General features: G+C 45.3%; 1 protein-coding gene across 1 annotated transcript in view; it reads right to left on the bottom strand.

Moving 5' to 3' along the window:
* The window catches only part of LOC115112205 (myotubularin-related protein 13-like), a 168,004-nt gene that overhangs the window by 83,751 nt on the left and 71,845 nt on the right, over nucleotides 1–12,408 (bottom strand). The window contains exon 3 of the mRNA XM_029639079.2: nucleotides 4,076–4,213. Coding sequence (XP_029494939.2) covers nucleotides 4,076–4,213 — 138 coding nt within the window. The remainder of the gene's footprint in view (nucleotides 1–4,075; nucleotides 4,214–12,408) is intronic.

Raw genomic sequence — 12,408 nt, forward strand, 5'->3', positions numbered from 1 at the left:
GAAGCTGTTTTTACTCTCTGTTCCGGCTGCGTGACCGTGAACTTTCAAAGACCATCAGACTGGCCTGTGCACTTGGTTATACCAGGGATGAACTTCTATACAATGTATCAACTTTGCTCGCACTGCTCCAATGTATGAAATGTAGAAATGTAACCTGCAGCAGACTGATCAGGGTCTGCATGCCCAGGAGTAGATGAGCAGAAAGAGCGGACGGAGAGGAGAAAAGCAGGTGAGTGATGGCTGGATGGGGATGTGGCTGGCTGATTACAGCTGCCACGGGTGATGTGCGCATGAACGTGAAGTGGACATTCTTGGACCTACGCATACAAGAGACTAGTGTTGCTTAAATTCAACTTAATGTCTAAACAAAACTGACTTCATAAACATTTGATCATTTTTGTAATATAATATGAAACGGTAGTATGTTATTCTAAAATGTTGGCATAATAAGTACCATGATGTTTTGGTACTGTGGTATAACACTAACTCAAACTACTAACTCAAACTACTTCAGCATTTTGCTAACCTTGTGAATAGTGTAAATGTGAATATTGAGGACATAGGTCCTGGCTCTGGTACAAACTTTTGCAGTGGATGGTATACTGTATCAAGCTGGTCCCTAAACCATAAGACACCGCAACAGTCACCTACACAGTGAAAAACCAGCCTCACATCTGTCCAGTGTGTGTGATCCAAACTCCTATCCTTATCTGAGCCATTACCAAGTGCACAAAGGGGTCTGGGAACAGTTCCTGGAAAGAAATCAAACCAAAACAGAGAGGTGGGGCCATGATGAAGAGGCAGTGAGGTGACCGGCCACATTTAGCCCTGTAATCAAGACCTCTAACGATCCTGTATTAATGTCTGCGATGACACTGCACTGATCGTTACGGGTGGCCTTCACCTCTTCTCCCTCAGTAGACCGGCCGGCGTGTGAGGAGGACACAAAACAAATAAGGGAGGATTAAAGTCTGATCACGAGAAGAGGGTCCAGTCGGCCAGAAAGACAGAGTGGACAGCTGCAGGACATCACCAAACAGCGCCTGACAGGGGAATTATTCACACTACTGCAGGGCCGGTTATGTAACCTTCCAGCCCAGGCATAGACCAGGCCAGGCTAGAGAGACCCAGTCGCAGCTAACCTAGCCATTATCACGCTTATTTAATGAAGGATGTTGTGGTTTATACCTTGTCTCATGCCAAGGCTTTGTTTGAACTCCACATGGAAAATCAGTGGTTCCACATCCAGGCACAAGGGATGTTTGTGAAAATTGGTCTGATTCATACAGTACACTGTGTAATGGTAAACTAATGTTAAACTCATCAACATGCTAGGATGTTGAGTCTGAGCATTCATGTAAACAGAATCATCACATCAGAATGTGACATGCCATCATGACCACGCAGTTAATAAAGGTTAGAATTCCACCGGAATTTATGTAAGAGGATATGATCAGATTTCAATTAACTTTTTCATAAGCCTCCTTGAATTAACATGACTAATGGTCAGAAGAATTGCACCTGATTGAATGGGGCCTGTCAAGGAATGTCAGATTTCAATTAACTAAAGGTCACTGACTTGAATTAATATGACTAATGGCCATGGTTGTCATGTGTTTAATATGAGGCAGGGGACACATCCTACTCAGAGACAGTCTGGAGGGTGATGTCAGGCCATTGTGTCAGGCCACAATTAGACATCCATCCAGGCATTCTGTGTAATGTATCAGGGCAAACCTTAGGAGGATTGAGGTCATTTCATTAGTTTATTTCAGGGGTTTGTGAAATTGTGTGGAAGAAAAAACATCAAAGATAGAATTGAATTCATATGAGGATGGGTGCATCCAAGAGCCAGTGCTAGAGGGGATGAGATGTCAGCTCATTGGATAAGTCTTTTCTCCCATCACACCAAAACCCTTCATTATGTGAAGTGTTGTTCACTTCATCTCAATTCATCCAGAGTGCTGTTATTGTCCCACTTTAGTGGGTTCTGGAACACATCATGCCGTGACACAAATTCCTAATAGTAGAAAAATGCGCCATGCAAGAAAACAAAACAATTACAACATTGAAAAACAAAAAGAAAATCAAAACCCCCCAAAAAATTCCCAAGAATTAACAAACAGCCCCCGCTGGATGCTCGGAATCAAGTATTAAACCAGAGAGGGAGAGAGAAGCTTGAAATGATAAAGAAATGAACGGACATAACCCCGTGCTGCTTATCGAGAGATGCATCAACCTGCCAGCCGAGGCAGTAGGCACTATCTACTCTACCGTGGTTCACTTATTTTGCCCTTATGACCCAGATCCTAAACCCAGGACCTGTAGGACGTAGTCCTATTCAGCAAGTGTGAAAGTGTTTTAAAGGCATGAAAATCCACCAAATGTCTTTGAATAAGGTAATTATGGGTAAGCTGTAACAGATATACAGTGGGGCAAAAAAGTATTTAGTCAGCCACCAATTGTGCAAGTTCTCCCACGTAAAAAGATGAGAGAGGCCTGTAATTTTCATCATAGGTACACTTCAACTATGACAGACAAAATGAGAATAAAAAATCCAGAAAATCACATTGTAGGATTTTGAATGAATTTATTTGCAAATTATGGTGGAATATAAGTATTTGGTCAATAACAAAAGTATCTCAATACTTTGTTATATACCCTTTGTTGGCAATGACAGAGAAACGTTTTCACAAGGTTTTCACACACTGTTGCTGGTATTTTGGCCCATTCCTCCATGCAGATCTCCTCTAGAGCAGTGATGTTTTGGGGCTGTTGCTGGGCAACACGGACTTTCAGCTCCCTCCAAAGATTTTCTATGGGGTTGAGATCTGGAGACTGGCTAGGCCACTCCAGGACCTTGAAATGCTTCTTACGAAGCCACTCCTTCGTTGCCCGGGCAGTGAGTTTGGGATCATTGTCATGCTGAAAGACCTAGCCACGTTTCATCTTCAATGCCCTTGCTGATGGGAGGTTTTCACTCAAAATCTCACGATACCTGGCCCCATTCATTCTTTCCTTTACACGGATCAGTCGTCCTGGTCCCTTTGCAGAAAAAAAGCCCGAAAGCATGATGTTTCCACCCCCATGCTTCACAGTAGGTATGGTGTTCTTTGGATGCAACTCAGCATTCTTTGTCCTCCAAACACGACGAGTTGAGTTTTTACCAAAAAGTTCTATTTTGGTTTCATCTGACCATATGACATTCTCCCAATCTTCTTCTGGATCATCCAAATGCTCTCTAACAAACTTCAGATGGGCCTGGACATGTATTGGCTTAAGCAGGGGGACACGTCTGGCACTGCAGGATTTGAGTCCCTGGCAGCGTAGTGTGTTACTGATGGTAGGCTTTGTTACTTTGGTCCCAGCTCTCTGCAGGTCATTCACTAGGTCCCCCCGTGTGGTTCTGGGATTTTTGCTCACCATTCTTGTGATAATTTTGACCCCACAGTGTGAGATCTTGCGTGGAGCCCCAGATCGAGGGAGATTATCAGTGGTCTTGTATGTCTTCAATTTCCTAATAATTGCTCCCACAGTTGATTTCTTCAAACCAAGCTGCTTACCTATTGTAGATTCAGTCTTCCCAGCCTGGTGCAGGTCTACAAGTTTGTTTCTGGTGTACTTTGACAGTTCTTTGGTCTTGGCCATAGTGGAGTTTGGAGTGTGACTGTTTTTTTAGGTTGTGGACAGGTGTCTTTTAAACTGATAAGTTCAAACAGGTACCATTAATACAGGTAACGAGTAGAGGACAGAGGAGCCTCTTAAAGAATAAGTTACAGGTCTGTGAGAGCCAGAAACTTATATTGTTTGTAGGTGACCAAATACTTATTTTCCACCATAATTTGCAAATAAATTCATTTAAAAAATGATGAAAAAAGTGTACCTATGATGAAAATTACAGGCCTCTCATCTTTTTAAGTGGGAGAACTTGCACAATTGGTGGCTGACTAAATACTTTTTTGCCCCACTGTACATTATATTTTATATAACATTTAGCATAATGCCCTTGTAAGTGGATAAGATATGCATGAAGGGGAGTTGGGTCGAGGTTGAGGAGTACAACAGGCCATCTCACCTGCAGGTTGACCTCTGCCTCGTAGAAGGTGAGGCAGGAGCAGTAGTGTCTGTCTGAGTCGATGTCCGTCAACACCACCGTGAAGAAGGTGGGAGCTTTCCTCTCTCGGGACAGCCTCCATCCTCCTGGCTGGCAGAACTGGAAAAAACACAAAGTATAACACACCATTATACATGAGCACCTGTACTAGAACAGTCTGCCCTCAGCGTGCAGATGAAATGGGGGCAGGCAGAGTACAAAACACCCTGTGGCTTTTCCAGATTTGTTACTGGAAGCCAGTGTTGTTGTGTTGAGAGGGGAGCCCCAAATCTAGCCCCCCGTGTCCCCAGGAGATCCTCTGCTGGTAATCTTTCACTATGAATGGGGAAGTATTACGTTAGTTAGGGGGACATTGACGCCATTGTCGATGCACAGGATGTCCTGTTTCAGTGCATTAGTACTACTGCTGAATACTCTCACCACAGAGAGGGAAATGTCTCTGGTTCACGTTCCTCACAGAGAGGGAAATGGCTCTGGTTCACGTTCCTCACAGAGAGGGAAATGGCTCTGGTTCACGTTCTTCACAGAGAGGGAAATGGCACTGGTTCACGTTCTTCACAGAGAGGGAAATGGCTCTGGTTCACGTTCTTCACAGAGAGGGAAATGGCTCTGGTTCACATTCCTCACAGAGAGGGAAATGGCTCTGGTTCACGTTCTTCACAGAGAGGGAAATGGCACTGGTTCACGTTCTTCACAGAGAGGGAAATGGCTCTGGTTCACGTTCTTCACAGAGAGGGAAATGGCTCTGGTTCACGTTCCTCACAGAGAGGGAAATGGCTCTGGTTCACGTTCTTCACAGAGAGGGAAATGGCTCTGGTTCACGTTCCTCACAGAGAGGGAAATGGCTCTGGTTCAAGTTCCTCACAGAGGGAAATGGCTCTGGTTCACGTTCCTCACAGAGAGGGAAATGGCTCTGGTTCAAGTTCCTCACAGAGAGGGAAATGGCTCTGGTTCAAGTTCCTCACAGAGAGGGAAATGGCTCTGGTTCAAGTTCCTCACAGAGAGGGAAATGGCACTGGTTAAAGTTCCTCACAGAGAGGGAAATGGCACCGGTTCACGTTTCTCACAGAGAGGGAAATGGTATTGGTTCACGTTCCTCACAGAGGGAAATGGCACTGGTTCACGTTCCTCACAGAGGGAAATGGCACTGGTTCACGTTCCTCACAGAGGGAAATGGCACTGGTTCACGTTCCTCACAGAGGGAAATGGCACTGGTTCACGTTCCTCACAGAGGGAAATGGCACTGGTTCACGTTCCTCACAGAGGGAAATGGCACTGGTTCACGTTCCTCACAGAGGGAAATGGCACTGGTTCACGTTCCTCACAGAGGGAAATGGCACTGGTTCACGTTCCTCACAGAGGGAAATGGCACTGGTTCACGTTCCTCACAGAGGGAAATGGCACTGGTTCACGTTCCTCACAGAGAGGGAAATGGCACTGGTTCACATTCCTCACAGAGAGGGAAATGGCACTGGTTCACGTTCCTCACAGAGGGAAAAGGCACTGGTTCACATTCCTCACAGAGGGAAATGGCACTGGTTCACGTTCCTCACAGAGGGAAATGGCACTGGTTCACGTTCCTCACAGAGGGAAATGGCACTGGTTCACGTTCCTCACAGAGAGGGAAATGGCACTGGTTCACATTCCTCACAGAGAGGGAAATGGCACTGGTTCACGTTCCTCACAGAGGGAAATGGCACTGGTTTACGTTCCTCACTGCTCGTCAGAGGGGTTTGATATCAGTCTGGTTCTAGACACAAAGAAAAGTATGAGGAAAGGTACTGAAACCAAAAGTACCGACTTTCACTGTGAAACAGTAGGCTGCTATGTGCTCAGTTAGATAAGCATTAAAACGTTTAGGATAAGATGAACATGACTAAAGTAGGATTGTATTGGATAACACTGGGATTAACATGAAGAATGTAATAGTGGATATTTAGGCTAACTCTGGTTGTTCAAGCAGGAAATCCCATGTTATCATTAAAACATAAACAAGATAATGACTAATTGACAGAAAACCCCATTTCATTTTTTTAAAATGCACCACTTCTTCCTTTTTCTGGGACAAAACGTATCAGTTAGGGATCCTGTTGTTTTAATCTTTACTCCACTACTGAACCATCTCAACTTGATTTGTAAATGTTAGAAACAACACAAAATAAATGCAATCTAAAGGGAAAATGGAGTACTGGTGAGCAAGAGAAGGGAGAGGTGATGCAAGGGACGGAGAAGGGAGAGAGAGAGAGAAATACGGGAAGATTGAAGAAGAGGAGTGCAGATGGATAGAAAAGAGAGAGATGTGCGAGGATAGAAAAGAGAGAGATGTGCGAGGATAGAAAAGAGAGAGATGTGCGAGGATAGAAAAGAGAGAGATGTGCGAGGATAGAAAAGAGAGAGATGTGCGAGGATAGAAAAGAGAGAGATGTGCGAGGATAGAAAAGAGAGAGATGTGCGAGGATAGAAAAGAGAGAGATGTGCGAGGATAGAAAAGAGAGAGATGTGCGAGGATAGAAAAGAGAGAGATGTGCGAGGATAGAAAAGAGAGAGATGTGCGAGGATAGAAAAGAGAGAGATGTGCGAGGATAGAAAAGAGAGAGATGTGCGAGGATAGAAAAGAGAGAGATGTGCGAGGATAGAAACCATGCAGGCATAGAAGAAAAACAGAGTAATGATGAGGATGATGGAGTGTCGAGAGCAGCATGTGAGAGGCAGGCAGGCAGCCAGAGTGAGTAAATCTTGTGTGTTTGTGCTGGAGGCCGAGCTGGCCTGGCTGTGGGACAGTATTTAGACTGCTCCTCAGGCGTTTCACTGGGAGAACATTGGACTGACGGAGGGAGAGTAGAGGGGGGACGAGAGGAGAGATAGAGAGAGAGAGAAAATAAAATGAAAAGATAAGGTGGGTGGGTGGGTGGCGTAAGATAGGATGAGAGAGAGGAAGAGAGCGCAATATAGGAAAAGAGAGGGGGAGCTGTGCTCGACTAGCCCGGGGACTTGAACCAGGATACCACCATCCTCCAACAGACACAATAGACAGCAGGAAATCTGGAAAATCTGCATTGTGGGGGAGTGTCATACATTCTGGGCCAGGGCCCAGACAGGACCTAAGGACAATTGCAGATAACTGTGAACACATCCAAAAATATTCTAACTATATGTCATTAATCACTGTCGGAAAGGAGATAAACAGCATTCGGACCGCATACCTTGGGAGATAAGTGGAGATACGATAAAATGGGGGATGGAAGCAGAGGTGTGAGTGTGTAGGAGGAAGAAAGGGGTATTGTTTTGCTTAAATGATACCAATGGCCATCTTCTGCAAAGCTGTTATGCTCACACTACCCCGGAGGTCTGAGGAGAGGCTCTGGACTGGGTTTCTCCACGTGCCCAGTGCCTTTAGTGGGCTGAATAACAGCCAGACAGTCTACTACCTAACACCAATGGAGATATCCTATCTGTTTTCACATGCCAGTGACTGACTGGAAGGCAATCATGTTTGAAGGATTTTCTCTCTGTAAATATTAGCTTAGACTCAAGTAGCTAGACTTACTAGGGAGTCTGAATATGGAAAAACAGACGGAATAAGAGTTGACTGGCAGGGCCTTTAGTCACAACATCTGATACACTAATATCAGCACCAGTAATATGGGTGGAGAGGGGGAAAATGGAATAAAAAGCAGAGTAGATGAGGACTGAGGGTAGTGGGTTCGATTCCCAGGACCACCAATATGTAAAATGTCTGCAGGCATGAATAAGTCGCTTTGGATAAAAGCACCTGCTTAATGGCACTGTATATTATTATATTAACCAGAGGGCAGAGAGGAGGATTACTTGCATAAAAGAGAAGAAAAAAAACAAGTCCAATGACCAGTAGCTGTCTAACTGACAAAGAAAAAGGAGCTGAAAACTTACTCTACTGTCAATCATTCTATAGTAAGAAGAAGTGCATCCAAGCATGCCCTGAACGCGTGTAGTCTCTCTTGCGGTGTGACGGCCTATCTGCCACACACACACACACACACACACACACACACACATACACAGAGAGCAGAGCAGTAATTCTAGGCACCACTCCAGGTAGCAGCTCCAGGGAGCCCCTGCCTGCCGCCAGCTGTGACTGACACACACAGTACCAGCAGACTGTTTGGAGAGATCAAGCAAAATATGTTCACTGCAGTGCAACAGGTGCGTGGCTTGTCTAGAAACATACAGTGCAAAAACAAAACCACATACGCATGGTGTAAACGTACACGACTACACGCACACACCCACGTGTATATATATATGCATGGTGTACGGACACGCACGCACACACAAGCTGAGTCATGGCGAGGACAGTCCCTGGTCTCAAATTAGACCACAGTCAAGTGACAATGGAACTCATTGGCTAACCGACTCTGGGATCTTTGTCCTTTAGCACATTGCTGCCCTGCCACCGATTGAGCTCTCTGCATCATGTGGCTCTGTGTGGCATGGCTCCCCCCTAGTCCACCCTCCACCCTTTCAGATAGCGACACCAGATCTGCAACTTGACCTGGTAAGAATCGGCACAGAAAAGCATGGGGAACAGTCCCACCGAACTCAAGCCTAGTTTGTGGTCAGGGCTGTATTCTAATACTGTGAAAATGTACTGTATGCCACTGTAATAACTACACAGGGGACAAACAAACAGCTATGCTGTGGGCACTGGGGCTGAAACTCCAGACCGTCAGTCAGGGACACACACACTGGGCAGTCTTTACAAGGAGACAACCCTAGAAAGAAATCTGATGCAACCTTCACTTGTGTTGCTACAGTTGAAAAATGGGGAATGGAGTTAATATAGGCTTATGACATAGTATGAAATGGTACATCTCCACGCCTCAAATTCCAAGAAATAAATACTGGTTTCAAAGTTTGATTTCCTAAGTTGACATAGCCAAACAAACAAATATCAAAGTATTCTTGAGTTCCTCTGTATGGTAATAAAATGTAGATGTCTCCTCCCTTCTGAGCATTAACAAATGTGACGCAAGACTGAACTGGGTGAAAGAGAAGGAAGTCTGGAACTGGAAAAAAAGGACAAGTTGATGGGAAAACACTTTCCCAACTCCACCGACAGGAATGAAGAGCATTCCCAGGGTGAAATCTCTCCAACACAACATTCTCTGTCGATTTAGACAGAGATTTAAACCAAGTTTACCTGGCCGGTTCTGATGAGAATACTACACAAGAGCAATGCATATCGAGATCCAACTGTCTGAATTAAAGCCTTTGAGGACACTTTGTTTACCAAATACATTAAGTTCTATTATCCAACAAGAGTGGCTGACTAGGTAGGTATTTGTAAGGCAACAAGGTAAATGTAATGAAGGACAACAGTAATACCGCATGCTGCATGAGCATAAAACATGTTTCCAAAACAAAGTGCATCCAACCAATGCTAGTGAAGTGCTGACAGAGTCAAAGCAAAGTGATTGCCAAGACGTTGTGGTCAGGACAAAAACACGGCAACAGATGTGTTGTGTTGTGTACGCTCCTCTCTTTCGCTCCCTCCCTCCCTCTCCATCTATCTTTGAGTTCCATCTTATCCTCCTCTATCTCTTCCCGCTTCACTTCGAGGGCCTGTTTCTCAGGAAGACAAGACAATGACTTGCAGGAAAGTGGTGTCTGAGGTGAAAGGGGGTTGGCCGGAGGTGAGCGGGTCATTACCGGGCTGCAACCTGGCCGGCCAAAAGATCTGCTGCTTTATAAACTCTGGAAGATGGACAGGACAGTGGACAGAGCTGAACTCCAAACATGTGCCAGGGCTATTTGAGTTTCCCCAGCAGCCGGGGCCACACAGAGCAGCCACATGGTAGGAAGTCTTGAGCTGAGCCGAGATGGAGGCTATATTCATAGGAGGCCAGGATGAAGACCAGCAAACAGGAGGCACACGCACACACACACACACACTTCCTGAGAACATCTTCAGGGTCAGCGCGACACAAACAGAACGAAACAAAGCTAGCCAGCTTCAACCCACAGGTACCAGAGTGCAAAGTGGAGCTCAGGTAGCCCTGTGATGTACTGTAGGCCAACTGGTCTGACTGGAGAGCTCCATCACACTGCAAGCGACTGCCCACAACTGGCATCTCACATCCATCCTTATTTCCCTCGGTCCCCACAGCTCTGTGGTTCCCTGTGATCTGTTATGCAACCCGGAACATATGGTTCATTTTAGAGATGGATATTTTTAGCTGGTCATAAAGGACCGCAATAATTCAACAGATAGCTAGGCCAGGAAGATGGGGAAGAGAGTAATAGGCTAGGAGGTCAATGTCTAAAACTGCAACGTGTACAACGTGAAGGATTTCAGGGTCCATATCTCATATGGCGATCATTTCTAGAAGTGGCGGGGGGGGGTGTAATTTGTTGTGCTAGCACAACATGAAAATACCGACAGCTCTGCCGAGTAACTCACATTATTTATTTTAAAACACAATAAATTAAAAACATATGGCTGGTTCACCACATGTAACTTATTTAAATCCGAGATGCATTAAAAATGCAAAAAGAAAAAGGATTAGGCATTCCTTCTCTTAAACCAATCTACTGTCAGTTTAATTTCAGCTTAATTCTGCTCCAATCACTGCAACCGCTCAAATCTCGCCTTGAGCACTCATGCTATTCACTATACTTAAGGGTGTCCCAAACCATAAGAGGTGAATGTTGGTGACCAGATATGGACTTTTTTTAGAGTTTTGTTTTAGGAAAACTATGTTAATAAACCTAGTTAACTAAGGTTGCCTTAGTAAGATCTTTCAAACACGTGTTTCCTGGGGAAAAGGCTAGAACTACATGCCATTCCAACATGGGACAAGCGGATGGAGTGTAAGTTCAGAGAAGACTCGGTCTTAAAAGCAGGGATGGATGCTCTTCAGTGCTGAAATCCACCTCGACAGTCCAAGAAAACTCCATGGATTTTCCCGAGACCACTGATGGCGGGATATAAGCAGAGCCTGGCTTTTCCATCTTAATCCAAACCTGACATTACGCTGTCTCCATTGTTGTGCTGCATCCTCACACACTCTCCCACACACACACACACACACCCCGTGGATGGCGCTGGCCTACAGGTGGAGTGCTGTACCCTGCTCTCGGACCTGTGCTTAATGCACAGCCTGTGAGATGCGCCCCATTCATTGTTTTGTAACACATTGACTAACACAATGAGTTACACATTCATGACAAGCACAGTTATGTAACACGTATAGTTAACTTTCAAGAGCTTTACTGTGTTTGAAGAATTCACTCATCGTTATATAGTTCTTAGTGTGTGCAGTGCTGTTTACAGTTTATTCTACGCAGTTGTGTGAAGCAAAGCAAACACAAAAACAACAACAGGTCGGCCCATTTGAAGAGCACAGTGTGTTTGATGAGGAGACAGCAGAGGGTAAACAGCTTTGTCTTGGGCCGTAGAGAAACACAATGTGCTTATGCGTCAGCCTGTTGAGCCCCTGCCTGGGAGCCCTGTGATAATGGCCCTGGGACAGGTGCTTCCTGCCGGGCCCAGGCCCACTCCCTTCTCCCTATCGCTGTCACTAAGTCACCCTCCAACCGTGGCCTTTCTTCTTTTTATACCTCCGCTTTTGTTTTTCACCTGAAAAAACAGTGAGCCCCCCCCCCCCAAACTTTATATGTTTAGCTCAGAGTTATACACCCCTCACGAGGACCAGTAGCACGTTCTACTGTTGTGGTACCACCCCAGGCCAGGAAGACAAAAGTGAGTGTGTGCTATATCCCTGATGGTGTTTTTTCCAGTGGCACTTTTCACACTCTAACACAATGGCAGTGCATTACACAGGGGACACTGGCCTTTAGTTTTCCAGCTGACTGCCTCCCCAGGGCTCTGGGTCTACGGTACTGCACTCTACCCGCCACACAGGATGAGGGCTGTGGGAGGTCAATGACCTGGCATTGGAGAAAGACATGGCCTCACAGACAGGGTCAAGCACTGGTGCCGTTTCATACTTCATTTAAATGGCAATACATGACTGTTGTGACATGCTGCTATTAAACACAGCAGTTGAGATAAGTCAACAATACAGCATTTATAAACTCAGCAAAAAAAGAAACATCCTCTCACTGTCAACTGCGTTTATTTTCAGCAAACTTAACATGTGTAAATATTTGTATGAACATAAGATTCAACAACTGTGGCAAACTGAACAAGTTCCACAGACATGTGACTAACAGAAATGGAATAATGTGTCCCTGAACAAAGGGGAGGGAGGGTCAAAATCAAAAGTAACCGTCAGTATCTGGTTTGGCCACCA

Source organism: Oncorhynchus nerka, linkage group LG27 (assembly GCF_034236695.1).
Source record: "Oncorhynchus nerka isolate Pitt River linkage group LG27, Oner_Uvic_2.0, whole genome shotgun sequence".
NCBI classification, from domain to species: Eukaryota; Metazoa; Chordata; class Actinopteri; order Salmoniformes; family Salmonidae; genus Oncorhynchus; species Oncorhynchus nerka.